The sequence below is a fragment of the Penaeus vannamei genome, chromosome 18 (assembly GCF_042767895.1).
Source record: "Penaeus vannamei isolate JL-2024 chromosome 18, ASM4276789v1, whole genome shotgun sequence".
In the NCBI taxonomy this organism is placed as follows: Eukaryota; Metazoa; Arthropoda; class Malacostraca; order Decapoda; family Penaeidae; genus Penaeus; species Penaeus vannamei.
In genome coordinates this window covers 22206346-22226345 of record NC_091566.1, presented here as the reverse complement: position 1 = coordinate 22226345, position 20000 = coordinate 22206346, and the positions used below count along the sequence as shown (strand labels likewise).

Here is a 20000-nt window from a genome sequence, read left to right as displayed (position 1 = left end):
TAGAGAGTTTTCCACTGTTTTGTCATATTTTGATATGAACATGAGATTTTTGTTGAAAAGGATTGATGATGACAATCCAAGTAAGGAAAGAACAAAGATGAGAGACAAAATCCATACCTTATGACCACACAATATACACTGAAGCTGGCTAGCCAAGTATCCTCTAAATGGGCTATCCTGCTGATCTGGACGGGTTTTCCAGTACCTGTCAACTGTACCTTTTTCCATATCTTCTCTTCGGGGAATAGTTGGTGGAATCACAGAACCTCTGTCTGGCTCATCATTATTTTTTCTGTCACTGGGCTTGTTACTCTCAAATGAGTGGTTGGTACAGTCTTCCACCTGAGAACTCAGGTTGGATATTTCACTAGACTCTTTGGCACTAATAATTTTCCCATTATGTATGTTTCCTTGGCTATGCTCTCCATTCACATATATGTTATCTGTATCATTCTTACTATCTACATCGTTCTGATATTTACAACTTTCACTGTCACAACCTGGATTTCTTTCATGAGAATTTGACCCATTTGTGTTCCCCTCAGCACCATTTTTGGCAGAATCATTCTTTCCTAGGCTAAAATTATCACAGTTCTGATTAGCAACAGTCATATCTGTACTGGGAAAGGAATCTGATATATCCACATTTTCACCACCTTTCATGTAGCTGTTATCCATTGCAGCACATTCTGTATTTCCATTCACCTCCACACCATTCATCTTCTTGATGCTATAATCCCTGTTCAAATACTCCACTGATGCAGCCTTGAGCAAAACACCTTCCTCATATATGTTAGTTTCACTTTCTTCCATCCATGAAACATCAAGGAGTGAGGGCGTTGTGAGGACATTTCCTAGCTCTTCATCCAAGGTGGCTGTCAGGGCATGAAAGAGTTCATGTGTGTCTTGTTCCTCTGCAGAGATGACCCAACCATGGGCCCTGAGAGCTCGCATCACTTCACCTGCACATGCATCCCCTCCATGGCCTCCATCATTGTTCAATACTGCCAAGAGATTAGAAATGGCATGAGTTTAAGGTGTAGAAAAATTAGAAAAAAAAGAAGGATGAAGTGACAGAAGAAGAAGAGGGGGAGGAGGAAGGAGAGAAGGAAGAGGGAGAGGGGGTGAAGGAGGAGGAGGTGGAAGAAGTGGAGGAGGAGGTGGAAGAAGTGGAGGAGGAGGTGGAAGAAATGGAGGTGGAGGAGGAGGTGGAAGAAGTGGAGGAGCAGGAGGTGGAAGAAGTGGAGGAGGAGGAGATGGAAAAAGTGGAGGAGCAGGAGGTGGATGAAGATGAGGAGGAGAAGGAGAAAAAGGAGGAAGAGGAGGAGGAGGAGGATGATGATGATGAGGAGGAGGAGGAGGAGGATGAGGATGAGGATGAGGATGAGGATGAGGATGAGGATGAGGAGAAGCAGAAGCAGAAGCAGAAGCAGAAGCAGAAGGAGAAGGAGAAGGAGAAGGAGAAGGAGAAGGAGAAGGAGAAGGAGAAGGAGAAGGAGAAGGAGAAGGAGAAGGAGAAGGAGAAGGAGAAGGAGAAGGAGAAGGAGAAGGAGAAGGAGAAGGAGAAGGAGAAGGAGAAGGAGAAGGAGAAGGAGAAGCAGAAGGAGAAGGAGAAGGAGAAGGAGAAGGAGAAGGAGAAGGAGAAGGAGAAGGAGAAGGAGGAGAAGGAGGAGAAGGAGGAGAAGGAGAAGGAGAAGGAGAAGAAGGAGAAGGAGAAGGAGAAGGAGAAGGAGAAGGAGAAGGAGAAGGAGAAGGAGAAGGAGAAGGAGAAGGAGAAGGAGAAGGAGAAGGAGAAGGAGAAGGAGAAGGAGAAGGAGAAGGAGAAGAAGGAGAAGGAGAAGGAGAAGGAGAAGGAGAAGAAGGAGAAGGAGAAGGAGAAGGAGAAGGAGAAGGAGAAGGAGAAGGAGAAGGAGAAGGAGAAGGAGAAGGAGAAGGAGAAGGAGAAGAAGGAGAAGAAGGAGAAGAAGGAGAAGGAGAAGGAGAAGGAGAAGGAGAAGGAGAAGGAGAAGGAGAAGGAGAAGGAGAAGGAGAAGGAGAAGGAGAAGGAGAAGGAGAAGGAGAAGGAGAAGGAGAAGGAGGAGAAGGAGAAGGAGAAGGAGAAGGAGAAGGAGAAGGAGAAGGAGAAGGAGAAGGAGAAGGAGAAGGAGAAGGAGAAGGAGAAGGAGAAGGAGAAGGAGAAGGAGAAGGAGAAGGAGAAGGAGAAGGAGAAGGAGAAGAAGGAGAAGAAGGAGAAGGAGAAAAAAAAAGAAGAAAAAGAAGAAGAAAAAGAAGAAGAGGGGGAGGTGGAGAATGAAAGAGTACAACTATCTCTACAATCCCTGCAAAATTTCAACAAGATAAACTAATAACAAAAGAAGGCTTCACCAAACAACAGATGCCTACCTTTCAGGAGGTCATGAAGTGCTGTCACCAAAGGAGGAGATGGATCCCTGAGCTTGGACGTCAGCCAGTTGATGAAAAGAGGGCATGATGCTAATGACTGGACAAGAGCATTTAGGAAACATGAGTTGCCTACATTCGCCAATCCAGGGATAATATCTGCGAGGAAAAAAGAAAAACAATAATAATAAAAAAATAAAAAAATAAATAAATGAATGATAACAAATTAATACTACAAATATATTCTGCATCTCTTTTTAGGTTAATGTAGAGAAAAGGTGACTAATTAGTTACTGTACATGAATTTCAAAATTGCTGAGGAGTATTGTCAAAAACCATTATGTCACTTCCGAAGAGAATGATACCTCTATGGATACAGTTTCTATTTCCATGTAGTAATCACAAATATATTTCAGATATTTAAGTTACCTTGAAAAGAAGGAGAAAAGAAATCTACTGATCTATCTACCTATCTACATATAGTTATTGGTGATGCATGGCTTTTCTAAAGATTTACTTGCTATTCCCACATCTGTGTCCCAACTTTTCTGGGTCAGTCCATACTAGATATCAGTATAAGTTACCAAGAGTGAGGGATGGGGATAGTGGCAAATGGACACTGCCATCTTATTGAGTGTAGAAAATGGAGTAAGAAACAACATAGTTTAAGCTGTAGTGGCCTGATCTTTATGGTAAATGAAGAAAATTGCTGTATATCACAGCTCAAAGACAAAGTCAACAACACCCTAACACTGCAAGAGTTCTTCATTTATGTCTACATTTTCTGTGTTTGTTTTCTATATGTTGCATTTTTAAAAAATATGTTTTCTAAAAAGGTCACATTTTCTGTGAACGAGTTTCAAGTAACCCAGAAATATTTCCAATTGGTCATTTTGTTATCCATTATCCATCATATTCCTTTACCTTTTCCTTTCCTTGTTTTATGTTTATACATTACAATGTGTCTTCTACCTACTGTTGGTACCTTATTTTTTCATTTTTCTTTTCATTAACTTTATCTATTCTTAACATTCAAACTACATTACTGCCTCTTAACCCACTAACACCAATATATTTTGAAGTTTTCAGGAGGCTACAAAATCGGCACATGGGGCTGTCCCGGCCTCTGCCCCATGCCGGCAGCAGCCGGCTGCCGAGTCTGAGCACGAAACCCAATACAGTGTCACACCAGCGGGACACCTGGCAATTTTTTTTTTTCCTTCTTTTTGGGGTGTCTCATATGTGGGGCACCCATCGCAAATGGGTTAACAAGAATTGTCTAGCCATGAGCATTTTCAGGCGCTAGGTTTCACAGTATGATTCTGGCCATTCCGTGAGAGGTAGCCAGTCAGAAATGCTTTGTGTTTCAGTGTTGTGTTGATTCTGGATTATTCTTTAGATTAAACTGTGGCAAAGAATAAGAAATAGGCTTTAATAAAATCATAGTTTGATATCTAAGTCCTTAAAGTGCCCTAAATGCAAAAAAAAAGAGAGATTAAAATGGAGCAATTTGGATAGTAGAAAGAAGCAAATGAAAGTCTGGTGTTTTCAGATATTGAGGTATTTGGTTAATCATTTTACAGTGAAGAAATTGTATCCTTGGGGGAGTTGGGGGGCAGAGCAGCCCCCTCAACCCTCCCTTTGGGCAGTCCCCTAGTCACAGGAACTTAGATTGCTAGGATAGATGGGGTTAATTGTTCAGGACCTATTTTGAGGATTTGGAAGGCGTGAATTCCCGTAGATTTTACTGAAAGGTGATGGATTCCCATAAATAATTTTTTTTATTTTGACACTTCAATCCTTAGAATTTCAAAACTGATGGGCACGACTGAAGTTTCATTAGCTAATTTTATGCGTTTTTTAGTGCTGGTTTTATGCATTTTTGTTCTTTATTGTTCCTATTTGAGCCAGTTTTACACTGTAATTTCCCTGATATACTTCACACCCTCCCCTGCTATCCTATCGAGATTACCAAATCAGGATCGTTGATTGTGAAATGGCACTCAGCTCTCATCAATGATTAATTAACAGAAGTAAAAACACCAAGAACTGATAAAATCATAGGATTTCCTGCAGAAAACATTTATTTTTATCAACTTACAATAACTTGTTTGGATTCACCCTGGTACTCCTAATGGTGCATCCGGAACTGCTCATCTATCTCGTCCAGACCAGTTGGACAAGTTGTTTTGACCGTTCGGAACCTCCACTTCCTTGTCCCGAACAAGTAGTCAAGCTCATCCAACTCACCCTCCTGCGAAGGTGGCCGAGCAGGACGAGATGACGTCACAATAGTTTTTGTATGTAAACATTGACAGTTGCAGTTAACCACAAGATATTGGTGGGTAATTTTATGACCCTTTATTGGTGTTATCAAAGGATATTTTTGTGTTTGTCAGTTGCAGGTAAGTTAAATATGCATCAAAGGAGTTACAAATCCTATGCAGCATGTAAAATAAAGACACCAGTATGATGAAGAAGTGAATGTATACATTCGGGCCGGTTGCATTCTGGGCAGAAAGGGTCTTGGAGGTTCCAAATGCGGCCCACTTGTCCTGCTGGTCCTGGACAAGATGTCTGGACGAGCAAGACAAGCAGTTCCGAACGCAGCACAATGTGCATGACTCTGTAGTCTCGACCAAGAGTGTTATGGGGGAGATTCATCTGATCCCTAAAAGTGCTGCAATTGGTTATGTGAAGGTATTCTGAAAAGTTATCTTTCCATGCTACAATCTACATTTATGCACTATCACAGCCCAGTTTCCATGAAGGGGTGGGGAAGGGGTCCAAATATAAATTACTATATAAATATACACACCTGAGGACGGGAAGAATCCATGATACCAATATTGTAGCATTTGGCGAAGCAGCCATATTCTATATATCTAACAAACAGGGCTTCCTCATGACTAACAGGTATCCTGAACCAAACCCACCTTTGCGTCTCCTTTTCTTCCTGCTGTCGCCTGGACCGCCGAATATAACGTAAGTCCCGATGATGATCGCTCCAGCCAAACAGGCGGAGGTGCGTAGCGTTAAACTTATCCCCAACATATCTTCTCCTTAATCCTCTGACTGCTTGTCATATGGCTACCATAGTTCTCTTCCGAATCAATCCTGGGGACTAATGCTAAATGACAAGATCTCTAAAGGTACTCTAGCATCTGTGTACAGCAGAAACGTAGCCTTTGACAACAACCTTCTGAATGGTCTATTTTCATTGGGGAAGGCGTTATAAAACAGGGTCGGGTAATGGATTTTATTTAGTTTTATTTATTAATAATAATCAATACCAACGAGTACGTAGACACCTATGTTACCAATATAAATAATGAAGCTAATAAATATTAAATCACTTTTGTTAAGATAAAAGTGAAATAATTGATGCGCCTTTTCAACGTTATACAAGCTTAACAGCTACAAGCCAACAGCAATAAAAGGGATTATTATTGTTGACTGTAGTTGGTTTCCTACTGTGATTCTCAATATAGAACCGACGAACTATCGTGTAACAGCAATATCATCAGCGACCAAACTGGTAACTTCAACGGAAGTAATAACGATTATCATGATAGTAAGAATAATAAATACAAATGAAACTAAAATAATGACAACAATAACAAATTGTTAACTCTAATCATTATATAATTATGATGCAGTAACGAAAAAGGTAATATCAATGATAATGATAGTAATGAAGATAACAATGATGAATTAGATATTCTTACTGTTACTACCACAACTACTACTAATTGTAATGTAGATAAACAAAAATAATGATAATGGTGATGATTACGATGACGATGATGGTGATGATGATGGTGATGACGATGACGATGACGATGACGATGGCGATGACGATGACGATGATGATGGTGGTGATGATAATAATGATGATGATGATGATACTATTAATACTACTACTACTGAAGATAATGATCCTGTAATCATAATGATTATGATAAAGATGACACATGATAACTATGATACTAAAGATAACAATAATAATGATAATTACAATAATAATAATGATACAGAAATGCATTTGTAACCATATGTATGTGTGTATTGGTGGCGATGGAAAGCCCGCCGGACACGTTGGAGCGTGATTGGTTGGCCGCAGATAGAGCGAGACCGGCGCTGTGATTGGCTCTCTTCGTGTGCCTGACAAGCACTGATTACGAGAGGGCATCTTTTGAAAGGAGAACTTGCTTTATGAATATTATAATATTCTAAGGAAGAGTGATTGTGTTATCCTGTTGTGTTGAGGAGGGGTGAAATAACGTGTCAGAGCTGTGTCTGTGTGTGCGTGGGGTGACCGCCTGTCAATAAATTTTATGGGTTGATACCTGCCTGTCCTTTCACATTCCCGCCAACCTTCTTCAGTGCCCTGCGTGCGTGAACACTCATCAGGAGCTGCCCACCGAAACCAGTGGTACTGGTATCAAAGGAGTGCAGCATCCTGACATATAGTGAGTTGCATGAAACACTCCGTACTGGTGAACCTGTAAGTGTACATACATGCCCGCCGACTTGAGAAGAGAGGGTCAAAAGTAGGGGTTATGTAACTACAGTAATACAAAATAAGTATAAGAATATAGATAGCAATAATTGTAATAATAGTAGTAACACACACATAGAAAAATGTATGTAGATATAGACAGATGTATAAAATATATATATGTATATTATATATATATAGATATATGTATTGAGAGGTGTAGCAAGTGGGGTGGGAAGAGCAGATTTTTCACTGCTTCCCGGAGAACCCCTAAAAGACGACTGAGAAAGGAAAAAAGTCGTAAAATTATGAAAATAAAAGGATGAGTAATTGAAAACTCTTTAAATGATTTTATGTTTTTGTGCAAAAATATCTAATGTTTAATAAAGATTTAAAAGTTTTCAGTTTCACATATATAATTTTTTCATCACCCAAAATAAAAAGGAGTAAGGATTGAAGGGAGGGATAGAATTTTATATATCTGTCTCTTTCTATCTTTATGCACACACATATGTACCTATATGTGTGTGTGTGTGTGTCAATATATATAAATATATATACATATACATACATACACATCCATCCGCTGAAATATAATGACCTGTCTACGAAAATCCGTCATCAAGACTATGTAATATGTATTAAAGCAGTTAAATGACTCAGATGATGTAATATTCATGTCACGGACACCTGTCCCACCTGCCATATCGTCGCCGAGACTCGAACTGCAGTCGTTCGCTAATCACTATGAAGAGAAGGAGATTCTTATTCGCTTTGCTGGTCGGAGTAAGTACGTTCATCATCCTAAGGGTACGTTGCATTTTTTTTTTTTTTGAGAGAACTTTGCATCTTATGCTGAGAGCAATAATGATAATGGTAGTAGTAACATTTACACATACACACGTACACACACGCAAACACACACACACACACACGTACACACGCAAACACACACACATAAACTACCTTTGTTTATCCATTAGCATTATCTTATTTATTCATACCGGTGGTTCTCAGTTTGTATCTCGTAACATTTAATGTTATGTTTGATGCAATGTTTTTTGCTTCTTAATTCACTTCAGTCTGATACACTAGGAAAAGGTGAACATTTTCTGGTTGAACACGTGATTAGGCTGATGAAAATCTACTTTGAAAATGATAATGACGTTAATGATATTAATGATAAGGAAATAAGGACGTGCTCTTAATTGTCCCACGTAATACACAGTAACTTTGTCCGTACAGTCTGGCGAAAGTTTCCCATTAATTAAGAAGGTATTTCGATTCAGTTAGTACTTTTAAAGGGAATAAAATAACTATGCATGTATAATACATTCGTATGAATATAGAGTAAAGAGATTTTTAGTGTGTTTGAAGACTTGAAAAATATATTCAGGGTGCCGCGGCCCCAAACTGTAAAGGTTGTGTTACACGTACATCCATTGATAAGAATGATAGGCTTTATCTGCAGCGCCAAATAATAGCAATTATTTGAAATCAGTGGGCGGAGCATTGGCGTCGTCGGGCTTACGAAAATCCATTGGGTCAAACCAGTTGTCTCACACACCGTCAGTACCATGACACGACGGTTTCTTTACATGAAATAATGTGATTTTATGGTAATTGAGATTTCAATGGCTTACACCTGATGCCACATCACATGATAGAATTATGGGATATAACTCAATCGTCCTAAAATCATCATTTTACTTTATTTGCATGAGTTGCATGGTTGACTTCCCATTCCTACCATGCTATATCATTGTCATTAAGGCTATTATTCATATAGCGGTGATGCTTAACAATATAGTGGTATATGGTCATAAAGCATATAACTATAAAACTGTGTCAGCGATTTCTGATAATCCACTTGACCGATTTTTAAAAAGGTATGACAGTTTTTTTAATGTGTATTTTAGACATTAACATAAATTTGAAATGACATTATTTTAAGATATTTTATAAAAAAAGTCGTGACACGGCTTTGCAGTTGGACCTTATAATCTCTGTAGCCCAAAAGAGCACATTGATGCCAAGAGTCGCTAGCCAGATATTAAAATGGTATTTTCTCCTCACAAGTGTCATAATCGAATAAGATCAATTTGAAAAAGTATGTTTTATGTAGGTGATGTAATTATGATGCATGAAAACCATACAGCGAATATATATATATATATATATATATATATATATATATATATATATATATATATATATTATATGTGTGTGTGTGTGTGTGTGTGTGTATTTGTGTGTGTGTGTGTGTGTGTGTGTGTGTGTGTGTGTGTGTGTGTGTGTGTGTGTGTTTGTGTGTATATTTATTTATTTATTAATAATAATAAAATAAGTTATTACGAAGAAATGATGAAATCATATTCACAGTTACTTGCTGTGATCACACATACAAAGTGTGGATAATGAATATATTTACGTCCACATTTTGAATACCTTGTAATTTATCGAATAAACTCACAGTATGAATATTTTTCCATAGCATTACCTGAATATAGAATATAGCTGTAAGGATAGCTTACCTGCAGTACGCCAATGGCAATACTGAAAGTCCATATGGAATGTAAATTAAGCTTGCTCATCATCCATATTAAGCGATGCTATGAAATGGCGAATACTGTATCTGAGAGGCATAATAATTGTCAAAGCCTGATGTAAACATATTTTTCACATACATCGATCACTAGAACTACCGTATGGCATTTATTTATTCATACATGTAAATAAAATGTCTTAAAAGTAGTGCAAAAAAGTATGGCTCTTGAATATCTGCCCTCATTTCTTTCTTTCATGAAAGTTTCCAAACTCAGGTGATAACCGTAAGATAACAACAATACGGACATGGCGTTACTTTCGTGAGTTTCCCTCCTATGAATTTGAGTGAATATCATATAGTCTGTATTCTGGCACACCAACAGAATCATAGTTGTCTGAGAATGGGAATTAAAAAGGGAATATAGAGCTGTATTGAAAAAAAAAATACTTGAGAGGATCTTTAAATGAAATAAGTAATTAACATCGAAGTCTCTGTGGAGACTACGATTTATGACCATAAAATGTAAACAAACTGGTCATGTTAATTCTATAGTTTCTTCGTAATGTCTACTTTCTTCTTTATAGGGTTTGTATGCATTATAATAACAGAATTTAAATGAAATATTCAAATTTCAGCTCGTATTTATTTAATTGGAGCGTATGTAAATGTAGATAAAACGTTTGAATTACCGGCTGACGACACCTGGCATTCTGCGCTCTTCTGAGAAAACCGCGCCCGGAAAGGGGCAATTATCATCTGGTAAAAATGTTGGTGATAAAAAAACGACATAAATATCCTATGCTAGATGATGGCGTTAATGCTGGTGAGTTCAGCAGGATAATAAGAGTAATTATAGTAACATTCATGATGAATACCCTTACATAATTACTGCGGTAATACTAGTATTATCATTATCATCGTTCTCATAACTACCCTCAGCCTCATAATTATAGGCGTCCTTATCTCCAATTTCTTGATATTCCTTTTTTTCTGCTGTATATCTATATTAAGTAATTTCAAGTCTACGCGCCGCCTACACAGACGTGTCAACCTGTCCATTCAACTAGTCAACAAGGTCTATATGCTCGTCAATACCGCATGCGCGACCCATTGCCGTATGGGTGAAATGCCAACTACTTATATTCTATTTTGTAACTCTTCATTTAGCCATTCAGTTATATAAAATATAGTTTATAAAGAAAGGGATGTGGAAATAGTATAGAATTAAACAGAAAGGCATACCGTATATTTCTAGGCTCAAAAGAGTCAATGCAACGTAACACAATTGACACTTAAGGCAGCATTGATAAATGGGGGATTAGTAATCTAGGGGCATTTCGCTTCGGAAATCCCGTAAACTCTACCTGGAAATCCGAAGAAAAATACGGAAATCCTTAAGATTTTTTTTTTTGGAAAGCCGGAAATCTTCAAGAAATTCTTTAAAAATCCGTTAATCTCCAGGAAATCCCCAAAAATACTGTCTCGCGATTCTTCCATTCGAATTAAAAAATAAAAATAAAAATAAAAAAACTCTTGGTAAACGCACTGATGTCTTTAAAAATCGATAAAAGAAAATAGTCATTAAATCGCCAAACACCTGAGCAGTTGAAGGGCAGAGGCATAGAAGCTTTTCGTTAGCTGCCATGGAGTTCGATTGATAAACAAAATCTCGATCAGTCGCAGAATTAAACGCTGAATATCATAGAAAAATATACTCAATCGATCTTCTTTTGGCACAGACTTAAAAGTCACTTCTTAGACTTGGAATTCTCCATTACAGCTCATCAGTTTTGTCTGTTTTATTAAATATACATGATACGTGGATCACTGTGTTGCTGTATAAGCAATGTTTTTTTTTTTTTTTTATCGATACGTAGATAAAGGTGGAAATGAAAAGTTAGTATATATTCGTATATGAATTATCCATTTTTGACATATGTATTGACATGTGTAAAATAATTGTGAATAGAAAAAAATGCTGACCAACAATGCTTTTTGCCATAGCTAGGGTTTAGAGTCTAAACCATCATTAAACCAATCTTAGAAGCATAAAGTTCGTCAGAGTTTTCCTATTCACTTAGTTTCATCCTGCAGCATTTCTCATTTCAGTCAACGACGCCCGAAAAAGACCTCTATAAGCTGTATACTGCTGAGGAAATCTCTAGCAAGAAACCTACTTTTGCATCAAAAGAAGTCCTAACAACTAAAGTAAGTAAATGTTCCAAATGGTATTCAGTTATTTAGATACTGATAGAGAAACATGACATAAACTTGTAACATCCTGAAACTCGGGTGACATACTGCACAATGCAAGAACTGCAAGCTCAGTGCAAGGTTCGTGCTTTTCCACTCGTTATAACAGAACAGGTGTGCCTCAACAATACGATTAAGCTAACTCTGATCATTTAACTTTACTTCATCGTAGAATTGTGCATGTGTGTGTGCGCGTACATGTAAACATTTAATTATAAACGTTTAATTTATCCATTTCACATTACAGAGAGAGTTTCTTTACGCACACGACAATGCGTCTCAAGCCAGGCCACTGGACGATGACATGACCAGTAGTCTGACCCTTGACCCAGACATCCTCAGCAGGTCAAATCATGACGAGGCCATGGCCAGTCTCATGGAGCGACGGCGTGCATACTTGCGTAGGCAGTGCATTGCAACAAATGCTAACAAGGTCAAACCAGCGATGAAATGGATAACGAGAGTTACGCTGAACGCAAAGGGATTTTTCCGTGTCTGTGCAACCCCTAAGGTTGGTTGGTTTCATTTGATTATCATTCCATAAAAGATTGTGTATACATATATAAGCACACACACACGTCCAATTTTCATGTTAAGTAATTACTAACGAAGAAAAATCGCGAAGTGCAAATTCGTCAGCTGCGTCTAATTATGCTAATGGGGGAAAATCTATTTGGTTCCTGAGGCAACATAGACCAGGCGATTTTGCTTTTTTTTTAGTGCAAAATTCGTCTCGAAACGCTACAACGTATTCCCCTTTGCCCTGCCAAGCATTGCGGTGATAAGAACAAATGCTACTTCTTGGTCGCCAAATGCCAAGTTCGAATTTACCAAATGCAAATATACCAAATGCTAGGCTTTATTACACCATACAATGCCGAAAATCTACCACTTACTTACCCAAGAAATCCTAAGAATGATGTAGCACCAACTCTTTTCCTCACAAATAATGTCAACATTTCCTTACTGGGATTCACAAAACCATCCAAATTATTAATTAGAAATTCACACTATAAAAATCAAAGGTTACTATGATCTAATTTCAAGTTGAGAGGTACTTGGGGGAAATGTAATATGAAACAAATAAATATAATCTTAAATTCCTTCCTGATATATTAAGCCATAAATTATTACATAAAAAAATCACATTCAATTGTATCAATCAAATTTTCCTGTCGTTTCCTCCAACTTCTTCGCTCAAATATTTCTTATCCATCGTACAAAATTCCATTGCCTGGATGAGTTTAAATCCTTAATATCTCAAGAAGTATGTCTGGATGGTGTCACAGTGCCACGTGTCCGCCTTTAGCTCTGATATGCCAACATATTAACCTTAACCCATTCGTGTAGTTAAGATGGCACTGCTCTCTCTCTCTCTCTCTCTCTCTCTCTCTCTCTCTCTCTCTCTCTCTCTCTCTCTCTCTCTCTCTCTCTCTCTGTCTGTCTGTCTCTCTCTCTCTCTCTCTCTCTCTCTCTCTCTCTCTCTCTCTCTCTCTCTCTCTCTCTCTCTCTCTCTCTCTCTGTTATCATTGTTGTAAAATCAGGATGTAATATCGTAATTTGTATGTACTTCAAAAATTAACCTCTACTCATATCACATATATTAGAACCATATAATCCTTCACGATTTATGTATGGACAATATCAACTTAAAAAGCCTCTACTCAGTAATAGAAATAATACATATTTATTTCTTCATTAAACAGTAATTAAACAACGTTGACATAATAAGGTGCCAATGATAATAAATTACCCTTAAATCAAAATAAAGAAGCACTCTAAAAACCTACATAGCCAAAGACTATGTAAATGAGGTATACAGAAAATAGTTTATATAGTAATTTTGAGCCATTCAAGCTTCCCATCCCCTGTGCTCAGTATTTACTTGTGGGGTTAGGAAAGACCAAAAATTCGTGAAGTATATTGCCCATATCAAAAATCACATTTCAGGTCTGAAACTGAAAACATCCCTTTCCTGCTATTTCAGAATTGTAACACATTCTGGTGCTCGAAGAAGGTAGACATATTAGATTATATACCGCAGTTCCATATGAATTTTGTATCGTCCTTTCAGACAACACTGGGCCATTCTACCTGAATGCAACCAGAGAATCTGAACTTTACGCGTTGACAGCCCCCAATTGTTGCACAAAACCATACCAACTTTCGCTAGCCCTATAGAGAATCATAGTATAGACTAGTTGTTTCCTACCTCGCACCTCATGCAGTATAATGGAAGGTATTAAAATAATCTAGGTTCCTTCCATGTCCTATTTAATTGGACAGCTGTTTACTTGATTTTTTCTCTTTTGGTCTCTTGTCTGATATCCAACTATATCCTTACTATGAAGGCGATGGCGTAACTGCTGTTTAACACTATTCTGAATACACTAACATCATCACCTAAGCAACTGTTAGCGAATACGAGGCACTTCAGCATTTAATGAGGATAGCTAAAAGTAAGTTTCCTGATTTGTTTATTGCGAGTTTGCTCCGAGCTCGCCCTCCTCAGTGCGGCATTTTTAACAGTCCCATCACTGAAGGCGTGGTACCTTTCCCAGGAAAGCGATCCATCACATTTCCGATTCCCAAATCAAATCCATCCAACTCTCTGAACGACTTTAGGTAAAATACTCGATAAAATAATTGCTAAGGAGATATAGAAGCATTCTTCATCAAATTAGATCATCGTCATCAAAGGAAGCTCCATAGTCCAGTAATTGGTTGACCTTATCAGTCACATCACATCAAACGTAAGCAAACGGCTGAAGGCGATCTCTGTCACCCGATACCTGCAGAAAGCAGTCGACCCTCATCGATCAGACCTCAAATTTAAAAATTATATATATATATATATGTATATATATATATATATATATACATACATACATACATATATGTATATATATGTATGTGTGTGTGTGTACACACACACATCAATAATTCCCTAACAGGGAGGTTCTACGTCGTGGCGGCAGCTGACCCTGCGGATGCCGAAAGATGTGGTCGGCCGATCCCCGCCACTGCAGATCCTGAGCGTCAGACATCCCTTGGCCCGCCTCGCCTCAGCCTACAGGTGAGTGCAGAGAAGCTGGGACAGCATTATTATTAGCCTGCCGGTCAGGTTATGAAATGTTTGAATGGTCAGTTTAATAGATCTAGATTAGTTATACTTCCAATATACAAAATGAAATTAACAATTATTCTTTAACCCTACCCCGATCTCTCTCTCTCTCTCTCTCTCTCTCTCTCTCTCTCGCTCTCTCTCTCTCTCTCTCTCTCTCTCTCTCTCTCTCTCTCTCTCTCTGTCTCTCTCTCGCTCTCGCTCTCGCTCTCGCTCTCGCTCTCGCTCTCGCTCTCGCTCTCGCTCTCGCTCTCGCTCTCTCTCTCTCTCTCTCTCTCTCTTACTCTTACTCTGTCTGTCTGTCTGTCTGTCTGTCTGTCTGTCTGTCTCTCTCTCTCTCTCTCTCTCTCTCTCTCTCTCTCTCTCTCTCTCTCTCTCTCTCTCTCTCTCTCTCTCTCTCTCTCTCTCCCTCCCTCCCTCTCTGCATACCAGAGACAAATTTCTGGGAGGATTGCCCCTCTACAAATACGACCAGGAATGGCGCCAGAAAACGAAGTCCCGGATGCCTTGGTACAACGAGTGGGAGACCTTCTGGTTCTCAGCGCTCGCAGCTCGAGGCTCGTTTCCCTTCCGGCCCAATCTGCGGATGAGAGCCAGGAACGCAACTTACTGGGCCAATGTGGACCACGGAAGAGAGATCTACAAAGTCCTGAAAAACTCCTATGGCAAGGCCGGCTTCAGGCTGAGAAGCGATTTCCGCAACGCGTCCTTCACCTTCGAGGACTTCCTGCGCTATGTGGTCTGGACCCATGATGTCGGCTTCATGAACAAGCACTGGGCGCCTCTCGTGTTCCTGTGCAACCCGTGCAAGCACAGATACCATTTCATTGTTCACCTGGAGACCATCGCCCCCGAGTTCAACTACGTCATGAACTTTCTGAATCACACGGAAGGCATAGAGCTCAAGGAGGATCGCAAGACGAAGACGACGAACCGATCGGACATATACCTCTATGAGGATATACCGAAAGATATAATGGAAAGGATATTGGAGATTTATAAATTTGATTTTGAACTATTTGGATACAGATACCCCTCTCTCTGATGCACCTCTGCGGTATATCAATTCCGAATTTGTTGTACATATTGATTTTAAACGCGTGTTTGTCGGATAAATTAGAAATAAGATAAATATCAGGGAGATAAATAGAAGACGGCTAAATAAAAAAAAATATATATAACCACACATCTGCGTACATACGCAAATGTGACGTGGATAAACGGTATATAAGCAAGATAGAGCGAATGGAAATAAAGTGACTGGATCGAAGGACAAAGACCGAAGGCCATCTAAATCACTGTAATTTAGTGCACATGTGCGGATAGTGAACTAATGATGAAAAGAAATGTAGTAGAAATCTCCATCAAGGTTCAGATACTGAAATGAATACACTCCATTCCACTGGTTATGTAATTTCCATATGCACACGAATATGGAGCACATATGAGACGTAATTCAGCTGACCGTTACCATACATCTTTATAAGCAAGATTTCAAAATAACATCAGTGACATGACGTGATTCTAATATGGTGGAAAATAGCAGTGTAGATACATATGATGATAGCTGATCATCATAAACAATACATGCACTTGTTTTTTTTCAATTTCTTAAAGTAACATACAGTTTGGGCCTCTGACTTTTCCAAGGTGATTAGAGGACAGCGAATTATTTTCCCATAATTTTTCCGGTACTGGTTTAAATATCTGAATCAACAGAATTCATACGAAACACATGTTAAATTTGTTCACTCATCAGGTTATTTATTACCCTCTAAAACATGTCGAAAGAGAGAGAGAGAGAGAGAGAGAGAGAGAGAGAGAGAGAGAGAGAGATTTGACTGATTTTATAAAAAAAAAAAAAAAAAAAAAAAAAAAAAAAAAAAAAAGATTCACAAACCTGTACATGCCCTGCAAAAAGCCAGGGTTAGTTGTCAAAGCATCTCTCCAAACTGGCTGTGCTTTTATTTAAGTTGACGTCTTATCCGCCAAACATTAGTTTTACATCCCTAAAGGACTGCACCACTGTGCTGACAATGATTCACGTATGTGGCCAGCAAAAGAAAAAAGACAATTAAAAACTTTCATATCATTAACCATATCAAATACAAGACCAGTGTCCACAATAAAACCAATATAATTAACAAGTGCTAGTCTGAACAGTACAATTTGACGATAGGATGCAGTTTCCATGCAACAAAGTAATGGGTAAGATTATGCAACTTGGTCGCCATGCCCATTTTGCAGTGGTGATACGAAATTGGCTTTGTCTCCAAAACTGCATCCTGCGCGTATTGCATAATGTACAGATATCATAGCGTAGCTTTGTCTGTGTAACCTGTTTGCGAGACATTTTTCTTCGGCTTTTCAGTGGCCGTACATGGCCGTCATGTTCTCAAAATCAGCTGATATGTTTTATTATTATTATTATTATTTGATTACAAGCAGCGGCCGCACTTGGCTACGCACGATTGCTTGGCCTCCGGCTGCTTGCTCACTTCGCCCTTATGAAAAGGATATTATCAAATGTGAAATAAAAGAAGTATGTTATACAAATGTTGGTTTATTTGTCTACAAATTTATGTTGTTCCTTAGACGATTCGTTCATCAGATTCTTATCCACCATAGTCCTTTTCTGCGTCGAATCGGCGTTTAGGAAATCTACGACCTTCATCGATGTCATCACTCTTCTTCTTAATTATGGTGAATATCCTCTCGAGTTTCCCGTTACTGTTATCGAGTTTCCAAAATGTTATCTTTGTTTCTCCAGTGAATCTTCAGTGTCGTAGGCCGGTAAAATCATCTTAATTGCCTCTTCTTCTGTTAGTTTGAAGACGTTTTCAGTAATAGGAATTGTTCCGTGCTCCACCTCTCCTTCAGAGGTCAGTTGTTGTCCGTGTTGCCTTATGGTTCACCTCTCCTGTTGTGATGATTTTGTCTAGGGACAACTCGTGGCTATTTCACCGTTTTCCTTAGTAGTTCCCGTATAGATAATCAGAGAATCCCACTTTGTCACTCGTGAACATGCGACGTAAAACTGTCTGCAGTATCTAACAATAATCCACTCCCATCAAACGTCTGTCCCTGTGACTTTTAACTGGAAATTGATTTCTTTTTAAGTGTACTGGTGTATCCGTAGATATGAGTGTGACTCTTGGTATGATCACTTTCTCACCATCACATACGCCTTCTAAGATATTCCTCACAATTATATTCTTCTTTAGGTTCGCAATGATCAATCTAGTGACGTTACAAATCTCAGGAGGATTGATGTTACGAATCACCATTATTACGCACCCAACCTTCAGTATAAGCTCGTGAAGTGGTAAATTGGGGCTTTTCATTCCATTACAGATTTTTCATCAACTGGTAGATTTCCGCTTCTGTACATCACTTCTTTACCCTTAATTTGGTCATAAATGATGTTCTTCACTTCGTCTACATTGTTAGTTGGTGATATAATTGACCTCTTTAAAGTAAACGTTGTTCATTATATTGTTTTTATTGTCATCGTACACGCTTTCAATCTTCTTTAGTCTAACGTTCTGTTAGCTCCAATTTAACCAAATTCGGCCAGAAAAAACTTTTTGTACAATAATTCAACTCATCGTAATTTCCTCCTCCTCTAATGACAGGAAGGATTTGTCTAAAATCACCGGCGCATACGAATACAACCAATGAACGCATCTTTCTGTTATATCTATCAAAGTGACATCAAGAGCAGCAATAGTCTTGTTAGCCATTACTACGTCCTTCATTATAACAGACAAAAGTAGCACCGCCATCTCCGTTTTCTTCTTGATTCCGCATGATCTGAGCTCATTATATTCTATTAGGGGTATCTTGAACATGTTATGGGCAGTTCGTCCTCCGTGAAGCACTGTAGCGGCCATACCCGAAGATGGTGTCGCTAAAGCTATCAGCCACTAACACACACACACACACATGCATGAATAGAAAAACACAATACCGTGTTGATACTATGGTAGAAAAAAACAAAAAGTTTCGGAATCGTCCTCGATTCCATCTTCGAGTCTGAGGAGGCAAGAAAAGTATCGGAATCGTCCTCGATTCCATCTTCGGGTCTGATGAGGAGGCAAGGGAGAGGAAGCGGTATAAGAGGGAAAGGAGGAGAGGCACTCGGGAACCACGGGGCAGGTGAGGACAGGAGAACGGAAGCGTAGGGAGGTCAGGTCAAGTCGAAGGATCGGGCGGTCTATGTGACGGGTGACCGGCATAAGAGAGGAGACGAAGAATGTGGGCAGGAGAGAAACTGCTGTTCAAGTTGAAATTGGACAGCAGCTTAATCAGAGAAGATTCCACCAGTCTGCGGGCATGGACCTCAGTGGAAGGGAAAAGAATGCGTGCTGCTTTCCAGTCCATCTGATGGCCAGTGTCCCACTGATGGCAGAAGAGGGCGTTGTTGCTATGTCCCCTGGACACAGCATACTTATGTCGAGATAGACGCTCAGTAAGACTGGCGCCTGTTTCACCAAAATACTGCTTATCACAGGAGGCACACGGAACAGCATAGGTGTCCACCTTCGAGGTAGAGGGAGGGCAGGTGTGAACCAGGTTACGACGGAGAGTATTCACCTGGCGAAAGAAGAGTCTGCAATTGAGACTGCAGGGGCCGACGGAGGGAGTAGATCTCCTCAGTGAAAGGCAGGCTGAGGATAGGCAGGTGAGGAGACTCATTGGGAAGGGAGTCATGGTAGAAGGTACGCCGCGCCCTGGATAATGCGACGTCAAGGACATGGCGAGGATAGCCCAGTTTGGAGAACGAACTACGGAGGAAGTCGATCTCTCCATCCAGGTACTGGGGGTCACAGATGCGGAGGGCACGAAGAAACAGCGAAGTGGCAACCCCTCTCTTCACAAGCAGTGGATGGTACGAGAAGAAGTGTATGTACATACCACTGTGCATAGGTTTCCTGTATATAGAAAAGGAGAAATGATCATCAGAGCGATGGACAAGAGTGTCCAAGAAAGGGAGTTTGTCATCAACCTCCCATTTCACCTTGAAGCGGATGGAAGGGGAGAGAGAATTCAGCTGCGACAGGAAATCAGGAAACAGGGCAGGGTCATGGGGCCAGAGAGCGAAGACGTCGTCGACATATCTCAGCAACATGGAAGGACGAGGGGAGATGGAAGGGAGGAGCTCCGACTCGAAGAACTCCATGTACAGGTTAGCC

General features: G+C 39.5%; 2 protein-coding genes across 4 annotated transcripts in view; one reads left to right on the top strand and one right to left on the bottom strand.

Annotated features, from left to right (window-relative positions):
• Usp30 (ubiquitin specific protease 30) overlaps nt 1-5620 on the bottom strand; it is a 15690-nt gene extending 10070 nt beyond the window's left edge. For both annotated transcript variants that reach the window (XM_070133013.1, XM_070133015.1), the window contains exons 1-3: nt 5316-5620; nt 2383-2538; nt 118-1004 (exon numbers count right to left, since the gene is read on the bottom strand). In XM_070133013.1, coding sequence (XP_069989114.1) covers nt 118-1004; nt 2383-2538; nt 5316-5433 — 1161 coding nt within the window. In that variant the 5' untranslated portion in view covers nt 5434-5620. The remainder of the gene's footprint in view (nt 1-117; nt 1005-2382; nt 2539-5315) is intronic.
• Nucleotides 5621-6537: 917 nt separating this feature from the next.
• LOC113815036 (carbohydrate sulfotransferase 11) lies at nt 6538-17353 on the top strand. Of its 2 annotated transcripts, none has more exons than XM_070133017.1 (5): nt 6538-6851; nt 11538-11636; nt 11929-12192; nt 14636-14757; nt 15238-17353. In XM_070133017.1, the coding sequence occupies exons 3-5, from the start codon at nt 11986-11988 to the stop codon at nt 15848-15850; spliced, it is 942 nt and encodes a 313-aa protein (XP_069989118.1). In that variant the 5' UTR covers nt 6538-6851; nt 11538-11636; nt 11929-11985; the 3' UTR covers nt 15851-17353. The 2 variants fall into 2 exon arrangements, with proteins under 2 accessions (XP_069989118.1, XP_069989117.1); XM_070133016.1 differs by lacking the exon at nt 6538-6851 and adding an exon at nt 7566-7690.
• The last annotated feature ends 2647 nt before the right edge of the window (nt 17354-20000 follow it).

Bases quoted from the DNA above. Each gene is read 5' to 3' on its own strand.
- LOC113815036 (XM_070133016.1), top strand. From the start codon at position 7,628: ATGAAGAGAAGGAGATTCTTATTCGCTTTGCTGGTCGGAGTAAGTACG. The intron at 12,193-14,635 runs GTTGGTTGGTTT...ATTCCCTAACAG, and splicing joins GTGTCTGTGCAACCCCTAAG to GGAGGTTCTACGTCGTGGCG. The intron at 14,758-15,237 runs GTGAGTGCAGAG...TCTGCATACCAG, and splicing joins CGCCTCGCCTCAGCCTACAG to AGACAAATTTCTGGGAGGAT.